The sequence below is a fragment of the Cryptotermes secundus genome, unplaced genomic scaffold (assembly GCF_002891405.2).
Source record: "Cryptotermes secundus unplaced genomic scaffold, Csec_1.0 scaffold1775, whole genome shotgun sequence".
In the NCBI taxonomy this organism is placed as follows: domain Eukaryota; kingdom Metazoa; phylum Arthropoda; class Insecta; order Blattodea; family Kalotermitidae; genus Cryptotermes; species Cryptotermes secundus.
In genome coordinates this window covers 192,748-213,768 of record NW_019743175.1, presented here as the reverse complement: position 1 = coordinate 213,768, position 21,021 = coordinate 192,748, and the positions used below count along the sequence as shown (strand labels likewise).

Sequence of the window (21,021 nt, the reverse complement as noted above, 5' to 3'; positions counted from 1 at the left end):
CCTGTTATGACTTCACCTCCATCTCTTATCAGTCGCTGAAAGCTTCTGTAGCCCTCTGATTGTATTGAGGTGTACTAGCTGTGGGTCTGCCACTGACTAGTCTCTCCAAATGGTTCAATTATTTATGTATCTATGTAATCTTATATTTTGCCATTTACAGAATAAATATTTGACTTATTTTTCTGTTTCCTTCCAATCTGACACGTCTCTTAATACTGTAGAAATGCAATTGCCCTTGTCCCTTTGCATAAAGTCACAATACAGGTAATTGAAATTCGAAATGCGTTATATAATGGAATTCGAATTCACGGCTCCTCAGTCGATTCAGTATCTTTCTTTGAGATTAGTTACAGTTATTAAGAAAGGGACGTTCTTGGAAAGNAGATGGATAAAGTCCAAAAACCCAATATATCAGTGTGTTATACACCATCGTCAGAATCCTATAGTAACTAATATATAAATGTAATTGCCCTTGTCCCTTTGCATAAAGTCACAATACAGGTAATTGAAATTCGAAATGCGTTATATAATGGAATTCGAATTCACGGCTCCTCAGTCGATTCAGTATCTTTCTTTGAGATTAGTTACAGTTATTAAGAAAGGGACGTTCTTGGAAAGTTCTCTAGCCTAAATTGTTATCTGTTGACACGATAATTATCACATTTTATCGATTATTGCGATAAGACGAAAGAACCGACTTGGTGATTGTTTAAAGATTAAACATCTAAGGTTAAATGCAATTGTGTCTCATTACATAAGTAGTTCACTTTGTGCTTATACGATGTGTGGCAGTTGGGTTCTCGGACTGGTGCTGCAGCAATCATATTTGGTGGCGGTAAAACGAACTACAGCCGGTCAACTTAGCCGAGCGGTCTAAGGCGTGCACTGTCTTCGCTCGCTCGGAAGCCGGGATCGTGGGTTCGAATCCCACTCAGGGCATGGATGTTTAGTTTGTGTATGTGCTTTTTTCCTGTGTTTGTCTACAGGTAGAGGCCTTGCGACGAGCTGATCACTCGCCCAAGGAGTCCTACCATATGTGTAAGATCTAGAAAAACCGAAGTGAACGGAGTTCATGGAGATAGGCCTAGGCCCACTGGGGCTGTAGTGCCAAGGGGGAAAAAAACGAACTACTTCGAATTAAGTGTAGTTCTACATCTTGCTAACGACGCTAACGACTGGCAGGCGTTATCGAGTCCGATGACTGACACTTCGTAAGTAGCACCTCAGAGAGTTTGTTGTGTTTTAACTGATGTCACTGTTTTATCCATGGAGCAAATAGAGTGTACCATATTTTGTTTTTAACTGGGCAAAATACCCGATGAGGTCATTGGATTTTTTCAAATGCCATACTCCTTCAAGCCGCACTATGGCCCTGGGGTCGACTCAGCCTCTAACAGAAATGAGTAGCAGGAATATTCTTGGAATATTCTTGGGGGTAAAGGACGGTCGGCGCGTAGGGCTGATAACCTTGCCGCCATCTATGAGCCGATTGTCTAGAAAATGTGGGAACCTCAACATCTCACAACCCTATGGGCCTCCACGGCCTGTTATAGGGATAGCTTTACTTACTATTTTACTTTACTGGGTAAAACACCAATACAATTTTGAAAACTGATTATTCCGATGAAGCCTTAAGTAGTAGCAGCTTGTATAAGCGATTTAAACGATGTAAAGATGGTCATGAGCAGGGCCCGGATTTTTATGACCTGAAAATATTTTAAAAATGACCTATAAAATGACGGAAAAAATAAAAAAAATTGACCTAAAATATGACCCAAAAATGTAATATGCAGGGCCCGGATTTTGATGACCTGAAAATATTTAAAAAAATGACCTATAAAATGACGGAAAAAATAAAAAAAATTGACCTAAAATATGACCCAAAAATGTAATATGCAGGGCCCGGATTTTGATGACCTAAAATATTCAAAATGGGACCTATAAAATGACAGAAGAAATACAAAAAATGACCTAAAGGAGAAAAGAAAGAACACTTTGCTTCCATGTTATTCACATTTCAGAAAACATATGAAGAAAAAATCCCTAAAATGGCCAAAAATGAAAAAAATACCCTTAAAAGTCCAAACATTTTCCAAAAAAAATACCCCCAAAATGAAAAATGACCTTAAACTTAAAAATGTCAAAAAAATGACAAAAATTTACATTTCTGTAACCAGCAGCTCATATCCGAGATTTATATATTCAAGAGCATCGCATAGGATACAAGGAAAAAAGATGACATATCATCAAAATCCGGGCCCTGGTCATGAGAATGTTCAGGATAATCTAAGACGAGAACGTCCTTCAGCCTCTCGAAATGCAGACACAATCACAGATGTCCATGAAATGGTTACACGAGATCGACGATGGGCTCTCAGAATGATCGCGGATGGGTTAAACATCAGTTAGTAGAAGATTCGTCAAATCCTACATGAATACTTTCGGAAGAGGAAGATCTTTCGTCCCACACAGACTGACGGACGAGCAGAAGCAGCGGAGACTCACATCATGCCAAGACTCCATCCAGACTTGTCAAGACAATCCACATTTTATTTATTGCATTTTTTTCTTTCCCAAGGTAAAAACGGGCATAAATGAAAGAGGCTTCACGATGTTGAAGACATTGAGAAAAACGTGACTGTCGAACTGAACGTTGTTCTTTGGAGGCCTTTGCTATTTTCAAAAACTTTTTCAGTGCTTCAAAGAAGTTATTCAAGTATGCGGGAATTATTTGGAATAAAAAAAAATATTTCCTTCCATTTTTTTTTCACTCCAGGCCGGGAACTTTTTGCTGGACCTCTTGTCTCCCCATGACCTATGGAGGAGTATATTAAGCTGCTTCATTTAATGGTTAAAGAAATTCTATTTCCCAAGATACTTGTTGATTTTAATACAAAAGCGCTTGTATCTAATTACATGTCTTAGATAATTATATTCATTCATTCAGTCATTCGTCAATGGCTCTACAGCCCTTTGTTGGGCCCTGACCTCTTCTTTAGTTTCGTAACCATTTTTACACAGACGGTAGGACTCCTTGGACGAGTGAACAGCCCGTCTCAAGGTCGCTACCTGCACAAAGGACAACACAAACACAAAATAAACGCACAGGCAGACATCCATGCCTTGAGTTGGATTCCAACCCATGATCCCAGCGTCCGAGCGAGCGAAGATAGTTCATACCTTACACCGCGCTACCATTGTGGTTGGCATACATTCAATTATACTGTTGCAAATCTATTAACACTACAGACATAACACTGCTTAGGAGTCCAATTAATTTGCCTTGCATTTATTTAAGCGTAACACCACATCCAAAAATATTTCAAATAAAATTATGACATCTTTGTATTCTGTATTTTATTATGCTTTATGATATTTTACGATAAGACGTATATAATTAAATTTTAGTTTTGTGTAAAATTGCTTTCATATTGGACCGATATGAACCCAAATTAAATTTAGCCTAACAGAAGTCAGTGAAGATATCCTACATCAAATATTATCGAAACCGGCTGTGTCCTTCGGAGATGAAACATGCGAACGGACAAATATCCAGACCGTCAAAATATATCCATATAAATTTACTATTATGGACTTCGTGCAAACAAATGTTGAAGTTCAAGAATTTTTGCCTTATTTTAAACCGACAGAGGCTGATTCCTAATTTGTTTATCGACGCTGTTTCAAGTGTTCGAGTTAAAAATATTGAATGAGATGGAATTATACGAGGTAAGGTAAGGAGGTAAGGAAGGAGGCTGTCTACTTGAATGTAATATCTCGGAGAATTAGGAGGATCATTATAAACCTCAGTGAAGAGGTATTCGATCCGGATAAATACAGACTAAGCGTCAGCGGTGTTAATATTTCACCAGCCTGTCCCATCGAATGGGAGACTTTAACAAATTCCACATCCGGTAGGTCATCTGACTAGCTCATGGATCTATGGAATGCTATGTATGTATGTATGTATGTAAAAGCATGTGTCGTTTTTGTTTCTGAATGTGTGGTAGTCATATTACGTGTTTAGCTAAAATTCTCGACAGTTCGGAACAAAGTAATTTGCTTCGTGGAGTCTAAGTCTTCGTCTTCATATCCCACAGGATGAGAATGGAACGGATTTTAAATGCTACCTCGATCCTCGGTAGATGTGGAATAATTTTTCGAAAACCCCTGATATTATCCATACGGTCTACTTGTATTTCTATCTGTAGCAATATATAGTTCCTTCAATGACGTGTGCAAAACGACCGGTAATTTAATTTTTAGTACCATGAGGGATGGTGGTCGTACAAGTTACTGTTGACGCTCAGAAATCTTACTTATTAAGACTTTTCCAAATTCCTGCTTCCCCATACCTGTACAGGCCTAATGAAATTCTTAGAATTTTGCTGTGTGTTTCTTACCTAAAGGAATGCACAAATAGAGTGAATCTGTTAGTGTAGCTTACGTGGTACAGCCAATATGTTGTAGCTCCGAAAACACTCGCTGAATCTTGGTTGAATTTGGCACGGGATATCTGCAATGAAAATTTTATAGCAAAATTTAATTTTGGCGCACATCAGTTCAGTGCAGTATCTAATAAACATGAAGCTCATATCAAACTGTAAAGTAAGAATGAAAAACAACGAAGAAAACTTGGTGCATAACATGAAAACAGATTTCTTCACGATTTAAAATCATTGCTCGATACTGCAATTAATTAAAGAAATTCACGGGAAAATTATGTTTGTCTTTATGCGGTGTTATTGTTAGTTCTATCAAAAATACACTTGATTCTATCTGCATTAAATTACTTCAAGATAAAAATATATCGATAAAATAACACGAAATAAACAATTTTGAAAATAAGTATATGTGCCCCAATTTCTTTTCCGAGATTCATCTTAATATAACCCACTGTTTCCAAGATAGAAATTTGTTAGACATTTTCCCATAAAATATTCATATTTTTAAATACATTTAAATTAATTTTAACGTATTGTGAATTATGATTTCAGATTTTTGCTGCAATTTCTGCAGGATCTTTCCACGTCGCAGTGGGGTTCTCCCTCGCTTATTCAGCCATCTTAATTCCACAAATAGAAGCATCTGACAGTGACCTTGAAATCAATAAAGAAGATACGCCATGGTTAGGTAATTAGGATTACATCATCATTTAAAAATCTGTTTATTACATCCAATTAAATTGTTTCCTTTAAGAAATTAGAAACAGAATGTTTAGTAGAATATGTTTACAAGAAACTTGCCTCATTAATTTTAAGTCTGAGACGAAAAGAATGTTTTTTTATATCTTTTTACTATCATATTTCTCAAAGTAAAAAAAGAAATTGTTGAATTATAACAGGATACATAAAAGGTGATTTCAAGGAACATTTGAATCGATAGACACTACCATACAAGATGAAGGAACTGTTGAATTGTGTTATTTGCAGGGTGCTTAGAAGTATTCACAAAAGGCGTATTTCATAAACCTTGAACCTGGATACAATAACTAAGAAGAAATTGCGCAAGGATAGCGATATACAAAGCCGTATAGTCTGCAGATATTTTGCTTCATTGCTAGGCTTGTTCGTCTACCGTATAGATGGAGTTAGTTCGTTCACCTGAAACCTCGATAAACTCCTACCAGAATACACGGCTTCGTATCCAGAAGATAAGTACTGTACTCGCTAGGCCTATGTTATCCTGTTCACTTTTGGTTTGTTGCAGCCAGTGTGTTGGTGCTCGTGGTTCCAATCGGAGCCCTGCTGGCCGGTTTCGCCATGGAGTATGTGGGCCGATTAAACACGATCAAGATAGCCGCAGTGCCTTGCCTCCTGGGCTGGTTCCTCATAGCCACAGGCAGCAGCTTCGGCGTGGTACTGTGTGGCAGGCTTCTGACAGGCGTCGCGGCAGGTAGTAGCAGCAGTCACACATTAATGCCTCTTTAGTCCATACATTGAACCAGGACAGCTCAGTGGATAAAGTGATGGCAGTAGATTCGAATCCCGACAGGATCAAATTATTCTTTTCACTACCAAATCCAGAGTACCTCTTGTGTCCACCAAGCCTCCTGTCCGATGGACACTGAGAACTTTTCCTGCGATTGTGAAGTGGACGGAGAACGGACTGCTTCTAACTGAACCGTGTGCGACTCTGTGAACCGAATTTCCGGAGTGTTTTTGCCTACATACTGTGGTGCTTGGGCGCAGGCACAATGTTATAAATTCCTACCATACTGCAGACGCAACGTCGAGTGTTTGTCGCCACCGTACTTGTGACATCTAAATTAAAAGAAGAAATTTCAATACAAAATTTATACTTATGCTTGTGATACACACACAAAGGCACGCGTCTAAAATGCGGCTGTAATCATAGAAAAATATATAAGAAGAACAACATTTGCCAGTCTACGAAGCACAGGTTATTAAAATTCGGTCTGCTTCCCTCTCATTACACGATATAGTTCTCGAACTTCCTCCTTGTTGCCTTCCAACCCAGTATTCCTGCTGCAAAACAAACCTTTTCCGGCTAATTATAAATTAATTGCCCTGGAAAGCTTGAGCGAATAAAGAGATAATTCGACGAATGCCAGTCATCGGAAACAGCATCATCTTTAAAGCCTAAACACGTTACAATATTTATGAATCTATCTCAGGAGGGCAAAGGGGCGTGGGCTATTTTTTTTCCTTTGGCGCTACAGCCCTCATTTGGGCCTAGGCCTACCTCCATGAAACTCTCCGTTTCACTTCGGTTTATTAGATCTTACACATACGGTAGGACTCTTTGGGCGAGTGATCAGCTCGTCGCAAGGCCTCTGATCAGCTCGTCGCAAGGCCTCTACCTGTAGACAAACACAGAAAAACGCACACAAACATCCATGCCCTGAGTGGGATTCGAACCCACGATCTCAGCTTCCGAGCGAGCGAAGACAGGGCATGCCTTAGACCGCTCGGCTACCGTGACCGGCGGGCGTGGGCTATAGATGCCTATAACTTTTTAGTGAAGGAAACTTGGAAGGGTCTCTCTTTGCAAATCTAAAACCTGGAGAATAATATTAACATAAATCTTACTTAAACGTACTATGAACGAAGAACCACAATGAACTGTTTGACGGTTGTGTTCAAGAGCGAGATTTTTTGTTAATTTTGATGAATCTTTTGATTATATTACCAAAATTCTCCAGTCAGTTAGCTAGTCAGCTAGTAAATTCATCAGTTCATTAGAGAATGTAATATCTTTGTCTAGAAAAGTAGTTTGTTAGCTACTTAGCTGCTTGCTAGTTTGGCATACGCGTGTTCGCACTCAGGACGCACACAGATGGTTGTTCTGTATTGGCTAATTAGATAGTTACTTCTTTTTTTCCCCTTGGCACTACAGCCCCAGTGGGCCTAGGCCTACCTCCATGAACTTCTCCGTTCACTTCGGTTTTTCTAGATGTTACACATTTGGTAGGACTCCTTGGGCGGGTGATCAGCTCGTCGCAAGGCCTCTACCTGTACACAAACACAGAAAAAACGCACGCACACAAACTAAACATCCATGCCCTGAGTGGGATTCGAACCCACGATCCCGGTTTCCAAGCGAGCGAAGACAGTGCATGCCTTAGACCGCTCGGCTACCGTGACTAGCCAGATAGTTGCTTAGCAATACAGATTTTCTTTCATGGTATTTTAAAATTTGGAATCATGAAACTTGTTTCAATACAAACGCAGCTACCGGAAGTTTTTCAACGCTGTATAACACCAGAAGGTCCGGCTCAAGCCGGTGAGCCGTCCCGAGATATAAGAATTGTTGTCCTCTCCTCATTTAAACGCAGGTCAAATTTCTCAAAATTTAGTCACAATTCTTAACGTGAAATTCCTAGACAACGTGTTAAAATAGTTTTATTCTATATATTTCTATGAATGTTTTATAATATGTTTAGGCTAAATGCGCCGAATATACAGAGTGTCCGGATGAAAGCTATCCAAAATAAAATCATTATATCTCAGAAAGAATTTATCATGCACGTTAATTGGTTACACCATTACAAAGGGAAACTATCAAAGTTCTTTTCTGCGTATATAACTTTCTGAATAAATTTATATTTTGGCTCCCTTGGTGGCACGACAAATATCAAGGCTTGAAGAATGTTTGGTGTCCCTTATTCGGGCTTCCAGATTTTAAAGGTCGTTGATCTTAACCTGGTAACAATGGTCTTCACATAACCCCACAAGAAAGAAATCCTCCGGGGTTAAATCTGGCGACCTAGGAGGCCAAGCGATAGGTCCACCTCTGCCAATTCATATCAGTCATATCTCTTTCAAGGTGATTCCTGACATGGTGGCAAAAATGTGGCGGTGTTTGCGCGTAAGTCGGGTATGAGAAGAAATACTTTCAGAATTTTCCTTTCCGATGACATAAACCGGATACTTGTGTGACAGTTTCCGAGATATAATTTTTTATTTTGGGTACCTTTCATCAGGACCCCTTATATCAGTAGAATTAGGATTGAATTCCGCTGAATAGAACAATGATTTTAATAATAATATAGAGCCTTTACATGTTTCGGCCATTGATGACCGTCATCGGAATGCGACCAACATTTGAAACGAAATGCGTCGCGTGCATTATGTACATGTGTTATCCTGTAAAGGTTAAAGACCTAAGTAAAAAAATAAAGGTATCCCTGTAACAGGCCGTGGAGGCCCATAAGTTTGTGAGATGTTGAGGTTCCCACATTTTCTAGACAATCGGCTCACAGATGGCGATAAGGTTGTCAGCCTTACGCGCCGGCCGCCCTTTACACCCAAGAACATTCCTGGTGCTCATTTCTGTTAGAGGCTGAGTAGACCCCAGGGCCATAGTGCGGCTGGAAGGATTAGGTAAATTGAAAAAATCCAATGACTTCCTCGAGATTCGATCCCGCGACCTTCCGGCTTGTAGCGTATGTCCCAACCAAATACGCTACCGCGTGCCCCCCCCCGGTTAAAGAACTAGTATTTAAAATATGTTTTCTTAAAAATAAAAGGATTTTTTGATCGATCAGATCTTGCTGTGGGTCCCAATGTTGGTCATGTTCCTTCACAGTAAGTCTTCTCCAAATAAACTCATACTATAGTGCTCAGTTCTACATCTGTTCTTATCTTTGTATGTACATTTTATAGGCCGACATATATGTGCAAACATAATATAGACATGTTCGATAATATATTCCTTCTTATTACATTAGCAACTAATGATTAATATTTTGCAATACCTCTATTATGTTGGTCCTGTATGTGTGGGCTGGGTTTTGGTGTTATGTGCGAGGTGTTTTGATGACGTGATGTCTCGTGATAATGTGGGTGTAAGAGTGTTTGTATGGGCATAGGCAAGGGTGGTTCTATGGGGATGTGACTATATGTTTTATGGCGATGTCGAATAATATATTGCTATGATTGTTTTCGTCTGTTCTTTTTCTCGTCTATTAGTGTATTATTGTGTTTGTATAGATAAATGTAATATTCTTTTTATTTGAAAAAAAATTATTTGTTTCTGCCTTATTATTATGTTTTAGTTTTTATTATTGAGATTTTTGTAGTGCTTGTTTAATTCCTTGTTCAATTTATTATTTATATTATCTAAGATTAAAATCCAGTTGATTTGCCAATATTTTGCGGTTATAGGATGTTGTTCTTATAATTGCCCGTTGAATTTTTGTGTTTCAACCTATTAAAATTTTATTACATTATTAATTATATATTTAATCTTTTGTTTTTGTGTTTTTGATTAGCTATGTTATTACTCTTTATTTTTATTTTTGCGTAATTTTTTTAAGTCCCTTACTTTGACATATCCCATTAAACCATATGCTGTCATTGATTTCTTTTGTGTATACAAAAATCATTAATACACTAACAGACGAGCAAGAAGCTCACGAAAACAATCACAAATTTATATTACTGCAAATAGCAATACAGTACACAGAAATACCCCTATAGAATTACCCACGCTCACCAAATACAAACATCCATAAACCCACATTACCACGAGACATCTGTTCACCAATATACTTCGCACACAACATCACACACACAGGACCAACATGATACAAGTATGGCAAATCATTAATTATTAGTGGTGTAAAACTAATAAGAAGAATTTTAAATAGCGAGTCAGATTAAGTAGCAGGCATCGGCCGAGATCCCTGTCTGTAATACAATGATATGTGCTTCTTCACAGGAATTGGTACCAGCCCAGCCATAGTGTACATCACGGAAGTGGCGAAGCCAGAGCTCCGCGGTGCCCTTGTCTCCACTTGTCCTACACTGGCGTCTTTTGGTAAGACTATTCATTGCGTTCTGACTGGCAAACCTAGTCTCACGTGACCCGCAGTAAAATTAAATCTGCATGCTGATCCTGTGTAACATTACTTTGAAATTTGTTCTATTTTGTACTTTTCATATTACTTATTTCTCCAAGTCATTTTATTGTTATCCTTTCACGAAGCCCCAGAATTTCGAGAGAGAGCTTCTCTTGCGAAGTTTCAATTCAAATTTGTTATTATATTTACGTATGAATCAATCACTTCTCGTTCTCTCTACACGCCTACCCATCTCAATTTTCATATATTCGCTCTGACAGTATTTTTAAAATACTATTCAAAATTATGAAGCTCCACAAAATTTCATTTTCTCCACATCTCTGCTATTCATCTTTCCCTTTCCTAAATATCTTCCTTTGCTTTCAATTATAGCCCTGTTCATCTCTTACAATGAAGACTAAGGTTCAAACCAATCCAGAGCGCCGGAAACAAAATAACTGTGATTTCAGACACTAAAAATAAAAAAAAAAAATTATGACCAGAACTGCAGCAAGTATTTTCCGAATTTAAGCTACCCTTATTTTATCATCATCATCTTTTGTTATGTTAGTTTCGTTCTCAAGTATTTGTAATTTGACACATTTTCGAAGTCATTATTAATGTTATGATTTGGTCACGCATTCTGTTGGCGAAACATGGGCATTACTGAGTTTTCTTTTCGTTCATTTCTAAATGAAATTTCTCACTAGCTTCCACTACAATTTCTCTGTTCTTCTTAATGACACTACCACATACAGTGTTACAGCAGATTCCTTCCTCAACAGGTATGCTGCTGAGTTACATCAAAGGCGCGTACCTCACTTGGAGAACAGCAGCATGGACAACTGTGATATACGTGGCAATTCCCCTGTTACTTATAAGCATCTGGATACCGGAGAGTCCTGTGTGGCTCGTGGCACGCGGGAGAGTGGATGAAGCAGAGAAATCTCTCAAGTGGCTCGCTGGAGAAAAGGTAACACCATCCATGCCTCTCTCCAGCAGCAGAATTCATTCAGTATTATTTTAACTGTACATAAACACTGGAGAGAAGAAGCACAGAGGTCTGTTAGGTGGCTTGCTGGAGAGAAGGTAATACTATCCAAGATGCCCCGTGTCCTATATGTATACACTGCAGAGCATGCGCACAGAGGCCTATCAAACTGCTCCTTTGTAGCTAAGGTAAGGCTATCCATACGTACGTATCTCCAACAGGTAAAATTATGCCGTGCCTGATAACCTCGTGAAAATGAATACTCGTGTATTCAGAACTGTTAAATTGTTATCAATTATTCGCAGTGACTGAACAAATGTGTAGATATGACACAATAGAAGCCTGAATATAACGTTATTAATAATCAATTTCGGGAAAGTATGCTTAGCTCTGATTCATAATTTGTAGACATAACACAAGGCTTAAAAATAACGTTATTAATAATTAACCCGGGTACGATAACATAAACCCAAAATAATAATTTATGTACACATACTCGTACATTACATACCAACGGGCTAAAAAATAACTTTATTAATAATAATTTTTGGTACCCCCAAAAGTAAAATTCTTAATTTTTAGATATGGAATACCAAAACACTTGATAATATTATTAATAATTAATCAGTCAATTTACTAATACTTAATCTTGGCACGATATCATAAATTCTGGTCCACAGTGTCTAGATATGACATTACAAGTGGCTTCAAAATAAGGTTCTTAGTAACTACAATATATTGAGTACGATGGTTCGCACATTCCTTCCTTCCTTGCAATTGCAATATATTCCATGTATAATATACGAGAAAATAAACATTGCTGAAGATCCACATTTACACAATAATATCTGAACGTAACAGAAGCAGATGTAATTTTTCAGTGGCTACTATTTTTGTCACCAGTGATTTAGACTCGCTTTGTAACCGCTGCTCGTTTTGTTGCAGAGTTCCTTGCCAGAACAGCAGCTGGCTGCATTAGTCAAGTCACAAGACATGAAGGCCCTGGTGACCTCTGGCTTCATGGGACGCCTTGCAGGGCTTGGTCGTTCAACGGGCTACAAACCTCTCTTAGTTCTTTTCGGGCTCTTCTTCTTTCAACAGTTCTCGGGCGTCTACACAACCCTCTTCTATTCAGTCGAACTATTCAAGGTATTTGGCTTGTTTCTGCTTTGTTTAGTATGGATAGAATTCTTATTGTGCTTGAGTTTTATGGTTGAGGTACCCTGCACAGAACCCTCAAGCTGGAATTACGTCTTGTCAGCTTGCTGCAAATGCGTGTTCAACACACTCTCGAACCTTCACAGAAAGAGCCCATTTGAGATACCTAGACAGGCTGGGGGACGATACTGAATTTTACATAAATATATAGGCAGTGATGTGTGTATTAGCCTGAACAGGCTGAGACTAGTAGCCAACATGGGATTTTGTGATGACAGTGACGAATCTATGGGTTTAAACGTGAGGTTTCGCCTAAGCTGAATGACTTATCAAATTCTAACAAAAAAGATTTTATCACTGAATGAATCTGATTCCTTTACTTCTTATATTAAGATAGTAAAACTGTGAAAATCTCAGTCTTCAAAGGATTAACGACGTCAAGGTAGCTGGAAGGTTCTTGAAATTCACTATTGTATTTTCGAAGGCTATTCGGAAATTAACGTTGAAATTCACTAAGTGGATAGATGAGTTGAATATAACCTTACCCTATGAAACTCTTTATGCCGCAGTATACTACACATTCTTTGCATATATTTAATTTCCGGCCATCAATAACACAAACATGGCTGTCGTGTGAACTTATGATGTGGAAGCTACATTTTACAGGTCCCGAAATTTTGTGTGAAAACAAATCTTCGAAAATGTATAAATTTGTGGAGATATTTTGTTAAAATTGGGAGCGAAATCTGTATTTAGCTTCCAGTTTGATAGCGATAAACAATGAAAAGTTAATATCTAGCGAACCGTGGGTCACGAAAGTACCTACCATTTCTGTATGAAATATTTCTTTTGTACACTGACAATTACAGACATGATGAAGATGCGAAACTTTAAGATCACGTCTTTGCAAATTTAACGTCAAAATCGTATCAGTAATCTACATGACTTTAGTTAGCCATATCAGGTAAAATAACACATTTGAAGGCAAACATACGTCATAAGCTCTTGCCAGAAATTCCTGTTATACTTGAACCCTAGTGTGTGCATAGGATGTCGGTAGCAGCTTGGACCCCAGCATGGCGACCATCCTCGTGGGCATCATGCGTCTTGTCATGAGTTTCTTCATCACGGCTCTGCTGCGACGTTTCGGGCGCCGGCCCCTCTGCATGTTGAGTGCCTGTGGTATGGCCGTGTGCATGGTCGTGTCGGGCTGTATCACATGGTATATAAACGATGGTAAGTAACCCCAAATTCTGGGCTGACTCATTGACTCACGCTGGCTTAAGCCAAATCAACCCCTAAACAATGATTAATTAACTCTCCTGCTGCTTGATTGACTGACTACATATCTCTCTAATCGCTAATTAATTTAGTCCCTGACTGTCTAACTAACAAACGGCGGACTTAACAAAGTAATTCATTGACTTCGTAACTGAATTTGTGAATAAGTAACTGAAAGTTTCTGAAGAACTAAGTAAGACGCTTGCTCAGTGGTTAGCTAAAGCGCTGACTGAATAACAAAGCGAATATTGAACCAAGTAACTCACTGACTGGCCGGTCACGGTAGCCGAGCGGTCTAAGGCATGCACTGTCTTCGCTCACTCGGAAGCCGGGATCGTGGGTTCGAATCCCACTCAGGGCATGGATGTTTGTGTGCGTTTTTCTGTGTTTGTCTACAGGTAGAGGCCTTGCGACGAGCTGATCACTCGCCGAAGGAGTCCTACCGTATGTGTAAGATCTAGAAAAACCGAAGTGAAACGGAGAGTTTCATGGAGTTAGGCCTAGGCCCAAATTAGGGCTGTAGCGCCACAGGAAAAAACTCACTGACTGACGAGATAAGCGCTTAATTAATCAACTCACTAATTTTCACTCCCCTCTTATTAACCTCATTAGTTATTAACTAGGTAGTTTACGAACTAACTAACTTACTCATTTAGTCACAGACTGACCTAGAAACTGGTAAACAAATTCTGGCAGGAGAACTTAAAGTCTCACTGTGACTAAGATAGAATTCTGCTATACATCATGATCCTTTGTCAGCTCTAACAATTTCACAGCCCTCAATTTCAGTCAACAGATGGCATTCCTACTGTTTCTGCCACTAAACTGAGGAATCAGTCTGCTCTCACGTGGAATAGGCCTGCACAAACTAATCACATGAACTCGCTGTTATTTTGCACATTTCACTGGCCATCATTTTTCATTTGACTGAGAATTTAACCTTGGTGTTACAAAACTAATAATAGGGTAATTTGGACAAAGGCCTAATTTCGGATAACGTGGTTGTTCAGAAAGTAAGGAGATCACTGCGGTGGTGACCACACCAGGCCTTACACTTTCTATCTAACCAATTTCTCAGCAGTTGTAGATTGAACACTGAAGCAGCCGTGATATTATACTGTCAGTGTGTATGCTTCTGCCACTTCTAATTTAACACTTTCGTTTATAGAGCTAAGGTTTTGGAATTATGCGTGCGTTTTAATTTACAAATTATTTATATGAATTTAGTTATGCACATCATAACATGTATATCATATTGATATATTGGGTTTTTGGACTTTATCCATCGTCCTTGTTTTTAAGATAACTAATAAAAACACGACGTTTCGGAAACTGGATCTGTTTCCGTCCAGTGATTGAGGCTAGCTCTTTCTAACGGACCCAACAGAATATGTGTTTTCCTTCACCTGAGGACGGAAACAGATCCAGTTTCCGAAACGTCGTGTTTTTATTAGTTATCTTAAAAACCAGGACGATGGATAAAGTCCAAAACCCAATATATCAGTGTGTTATACACCATCGTCAGAATCCTATAGTAACTCCATGTATATCATATGTTTCCATTGCTTCTAAAAGCTTCAATTCCTCTTTACCTTGCCATATTTAGATTAGTACTGGGTTGTTTAATTTCGGATACTTCACAAGCTTGCGAATGTAGAGCATCAGAAAGTAGGAACCTTATTTTATATAGTCTGGATGTTTTACTCATTCTTAGGTGGCTGATACTAAAAGAAAGGAATGGACCATGACTCAAGAGAAGTGCTGTGCAGGCTGCAAAAGACAAGAAAATTGGTTACCTGAAAGACGTACTTTCGTGTGTACTGCAGTTGATAGGCAGTCGAATTTTAATCGTGACTGAAATTATTTTCTTCATATAAGGACATGACTTGATATTAACTACCGCTGAAGACTATTCGGTAATTTTGCACATACTCATGTAATTAATATTTCGAAGTATGACTGTTTCTTCTTTATAAAAAATAATACTTTTTATGTACTGTAAATTTATGTTTCTCTTGTTCTTTCACCAAATTCAGGAGAAATTTTCAAACAGAAACGGTGGATATTATGTAGAAGTGCATGTTGTATTGTGTCCCTTTTTCGTAATCATATGTTTTCATTTATACAGGATGACAGATTTACTTCAAGCTGTATTGGGCTATTACGAATGAAAATTAAATTCCCTCAACAACTGTGAGTGTAGACTTTCAGTAGCGGATTAATCTCACACGAGATAGGAATCAAAAGTTTAGAGTCATGAATAAGGTAACGAAATTCCATGTTACATAAAAGGCGCCGAATATCTTGACAATCTGAACGACTGTCAGCTTCTGTAGAAGTTACTTTGTTAGGTATGACATGAGGACATATAGACGCCATTTTCATGAACTCATCGCAACAGGATGCCCAACTAACTTGTTCTGTCCTGTGCTCTCATTTTGCTTCCTCTTACGCAGGTGGCGAAGGCATGAGCTGGGTACCCGTGGTCTGCGTCCTGCTGTACGTCTGCTCCAGTATGATCGGGCTGCTCAGCATCCCCTGGACTATGACAGCCGAGCTCTTTCCAACAGAAATCCGTGGCCTGGCACATGGCATTACCATCTCTGTGGCGCATATCCTTATGTTCTTCTCCATCCAGTGTTACCGTGACTTGAGGGATCTGCTTGGTGGGGCCCATGCCCTGCAGTGGTTCTTTGCAGCCATGGCCCTCGGAGGACTTATTTTTGTGTATATATTTCTGCCTGAAACTCACGGCAAGAAACTGGCAGAGATTGAAGAGTACTTCAAAGAAAATGCGATTTATATAAAAAGGAAAGTACCGGTACAGCGGACAGAAACCGGGGCAGAAGCTAGTGAATTCGTGATGATAAACTCCAAAGCCTAGAAACGTCATCTTAAAGAAAACCTTCTGTTTTGTGATTTATATCCCCATAGCTGAAATTTCTCAGTGTAAACAGTGTAAGAGTTACAAAATGACGTAAATATTTTATGTTTCGTACAGAATGTCGTTGGATAAAGTGATCAGATTTGGGGAGTTAGATAATCAGGTGAATTTGATCTAAAAATACTAGCAGAAATAATTGGTAAAATTGTTTATTGTGCAATTAATTATAAATCTATATAGATGTTCGATCTAGTAATTTCTTTCCTATACTAAATATTCCACTAAGCAATGGATAGTTGCTTTATTTGGAACTCTCCTGTCCGGAATCGCCCTAGTTGAACAGCAGTTCACGAGCTGCCACTAAGCCCGCAAATACGGTTCCGAACAAAAGAGCGGGTCTCCTAGATGTAAGGCGCTGGACGCCTTAGTTAATGTCTCGGGTTGTAGCCAACCGGAGTCTTGCGGGTTTGGCACATTCATCTTCCTAGTGGTTCAGATTTTGTGAATGCGGAGAATGCTCGGGTCCACCTCGGGTAAAACCCCTAGATTAACTGTAAGGTATCTGGCCTAACTAACCTGTCGAGGGGGATGTAGACCAGGAAAGTCGAGTGCATCATTAACTGAAAGATCGTGCAGTGAATTTCGCAAGTTTAACAAATGCTGTGATGGAAACAGAATGGTTAATTACAGGATTAAAGTGAGGCCGCAGTTAACTGTGAAAAGTATTAGAAAGTTCCTTACAGTTTTCTGTTAATCTTCACTGCTTTCTTTATTCCCCTTTTAGCGCTACAGCCTCAGTTTGTTCCTTGGCCTACCTTCATGAAACTCTCCGTTTCACTTCGGTTTACTAGATCTTAGGCATTCGGTAGGACTCCTTGGGCTGATGATCAGCTCGTCGTAAAGCCTCTCTACCTGTACACAAACACAGAAAAACGCACATACACGAACACCAAACATCCATGCCCTGAGTGAGATTCGAACCCACGATCCCAGCTTCCGAGCGAGCGAAGACAGTGCATGCCTTAGACCTCTCGGCTACCGTGACCGCCAGTGCTTTCATAGATTACTGGAATGAGAGAGAGAGAGAGAGATTTAGATCACAGGCTCATAAACGTATCTGTAGGATGTCCCTGTTTTCAGAGATGTATTTAAATATTCTGAAGGGTTACTCCTTGTGCCCTGCTGACAAAAGTACAGAGAACTCCTTTACCCGCAGATCATATCAGTCTAAGGTTTTCCACGTGCCAGGCACCATCTCCAAAATTTTACAGTTTCCCTGCCAGGAACGGTTGAGTCTTAATTGCAAAACGAAATAAATTCTTAACAAGCAGTTGTGTAGATCTGGAAACACCGCACTTCCGTAAAGCATTAGTGCATGAACCTCCCAGTTTATTAATGTGAATTCGCTTGTACTTGAAACGTATTTGTACTTCACCCATTACGTATGTGCCAGGAAAAGGCATCTTAAGCCCATTAAAAACCTAATTTTGAAAACGTTCGTATTTATCAGCAGATGAAAGCTCCCATGTTGATGATGGTGGCTTGCATTATGTAATATAACATTCATTTCTATTTGTATTCAGAAACAAATAAACTTTTTATGTAATTACGTATTCAAAGAATTAGTTCAAAGGGTTTAAAATCATTTATTTCACATNATTGTAATTTCTACAGCTATGGATGAAATAAATGAATTGAATTGAACTGAATTGTACTTCATTGTATGTCCTGTTGTCTTTATACTAAAATAACTAAAATATATATTTATCATATATATTACTAAATTTTAAATATTAAAAATGTTAAAAGTGTTCAGGATTTGTCACCCTTATGTCGTATTTCAGTACGCGAGTCACACCTACCTTCTTCTGTCGGAGTATTCTTCCTACTTTCATGTGTTTTGTGCTTTGTGTTGTGTCTTAATCCTGTGACTGCGTGTGTTATACTGCTGGGCCTGCTGTGAAGAAGTTTTCACTTGTAGAGACAGCGATCCCTTCTTGATGAAACCTTTGACAAGTATGGCCCACTTTATTCGTTCGAAAGAATTTTGAACCTGGAGAATACTTGATTAAATGCGAATGTAAAATTGCATCTACAGTAAAAGAACACATAGATGGATTGGGCATGAAACACGTATAACAAAATATACATTCATAATACATGTATACCACTCCGGTGGTGTACATGTGTCCACTGTTCTTATGCTGTGAAATGAATGAATCGTATTTGGGCGCATGTATTATTAGTGTTCATCACTGGACCTTATTCATAAAAGTATATATCAGAAATTACTTTAATGAGCGACATTAAGCAAACTGTAGAATTTACTGCGGCTGAAGAATTATCCAGTCATGAAAACTAATTCCAAGGAAAGGTTAAAAATACTCGTACAAAACTTTCGTCCCTTACACAGTCTCCTAGTATTATTAAGGTAACTAAATGAAGGATTTTACCATGGATTAATCATTTATCCCACACGGGTAAACAACAAGTGTGTAGAGTGTGAGTGCGAGAACCTCGGTGTAGAACGACTATTTATAAGACCAAGAAATAGATGAGAAATATTAAAATAAGGATCAGAAAAATGGCTGTGATTATATAAACTGGGTTTAACTGGGTCTGAACCAGGTCTAGAGACAGGCTCTGTAGTAATTATGATAATTAATAAATTACAGGTATACCCCGACATAGGCAACGACATTCTGAGGAGTGTCGCATAACCTCAATTTTCTGTTTCTTTTGATCTCATTGCTTTTAATTTTAACTAAAAATTGCTCTTCTCTGATACTTAAAAATTAACATTAATACAATTCATTTAAGGTGAACGCGGTAGCGTAGTTGGTTGAGACACTATGCTACAAGTCGGAAGGTCGCGGAATCGAATCCCGATTAGGTGGATTTCTTTCAATTTACTTAATCCCTCCATACGCACTATGACCCTGGGATCGACTCAGCGTCTAACAGAAATGAGTAGCAGGAATCTTCCTGGGGCACAAAGGGCGGCCGGCGCGTAAGGCTAACCACGTCACCGTCATCTGCGAGCCGATTCTCTAGAAAGTGTGGGATCCTCGACGTCTCAAACCCTATGGACGTTCATGGACTGTTACAAGGATACATATACTTTTGCCTTTTTTACTATTTATATTAGTCATGTACAAATCAAAATATTCTCGTTTCAGACAAACTGGCTCTACTTTTGTTTTAGAGCCTTCACTAAAACAGTTAAATTAAAAAGTCATAAAGAATAAAGCTAAAAGCGATGTCTGCACAAGTGAAAATAGCGCAATTCTGCGCAGGCATACGCAGTTAAAAATACAAAAAAGAGTCAATTTCTTCCGAAAGTGTCGGGATGGAAGTGTCCAAAGCGTTAGTCATGGATTTGCATGTGGACTGGCTGGACAACTACCAAACATATGGACAATTAGGCTATAGATAGAACTCTGGATCTCTGCTGTGAAGCGAGCATAGTGGCAATGTGTTGATATTCGAAGCCAGATAAAGAGCGGAATTGGAATCTTCAGCGCTGTTGCCACACGTATCACAAGCCTCGTTCCTTCCCTTTTTGAATACCCGTCCAGTTAGTCATTAGTGTGGTTTTCGCTGTTTTCCCTATTTGTTTAGTCTCAGTTTGAGATACAAATTTAATTTAATATCTGCCAGGTTGTATACCGGAATCTAGAAATATAATAGCGTTATAATTAATTTTGCTAGAATTATTTGAAGAGGTCCACACACCCTCGTGATGATAACTGAGGAGATATTTCAAGGAAAATTGCGGCTACGGTCTAGAAAACCAAGATTGACGGCCGTGGGGATCCGTTGCGCTGACCACGTGACACTCTCTCTCCGCAGAAGTTGGTACTAATTTCGCCGACAAGCGGCGGTCTCTCGGTCGGTATAGTTCGCTTGCGGACTACAGGCCACGGATTTTGTTGTCTTTTCTTATTTTATTTAAGGATGTTTCTGAATGATTTAGGCTATGAAATAATTCGGACGATTCTTCGTTTGGATTTATTTTTGAAAACCGTTGATTAAATATTGTAAGCAAATTGTGAAAAATTTATTTCTTATGACTTCAATTTTGTTTTTCGTGGGAATCTCACTTAATACCAATATTGAATTGATTTGTTAGTGAATGCTGACAAAATGAAGGCGGAAATTCTACAATTATCACGAAGTACACTCTCAAATAAAAGCAGAGTTTTCGTTATTTTGAAATCCGATCTTACAAAATAGCTATTACAGACGTACACAAGCGACCAATCCAAAAAATTCTTATATATATATTATTTTAGATATTAAATATGAATGAATAAATAATAACGGAAATCCTTTAAACCCGTCCAGTTCCGCAAACTGTTCAAATTTATTACTATAAATTTAAACCCATTAATATTACAC

General features: G+C 38.7%; 1 protein-coding gene across 1 annotated transcript in view; it reads left to right on the top strand.

Annotated features, from left to right (window-relative positions):
* The window catches only part of LOC111874040 (facilitated trehalose transporter Tret1), a 75,178-nt gene extending 57,677 nt beyond the window's left edge, over window positions 1–17,501 (top strand). Inside the window, exons 3-9 of the mRNA XM_023869174.2 lie at window positions 4,998–5,133; window positions 5,710–5,895; window positions 10,186–10,284; window positions 11,092–11,279; window positions 12,243–12,446; window positions 13,505–13,691; window positions 16,193–17,501. Of these exons, the coding sequence (XP_023724942.1) occupies window positions 4,998–5,133; window positions 5,710–5,895; window positions 10,186–10,284; window positions 11,092–11,279; window positions 12,243–12,446; window positions 13,505–13,691; window positions 16,193–16,620 (1,428 nt within the window). The 3' untranslated portion in view covers window positions 16,621–17,501. The remainder of the gene's footprint in view (window positions 1–4,997; window positions 5,134–5,709; window positions 5,896–10,185; window positions 10,285–11,091; window positions 11,280–12,242; window positions 12,447–13,504; window positions 13,692–16,192) is intronic.
* Window positions 17,502–21,021: the final 3,520 nt, after the last annotated feature.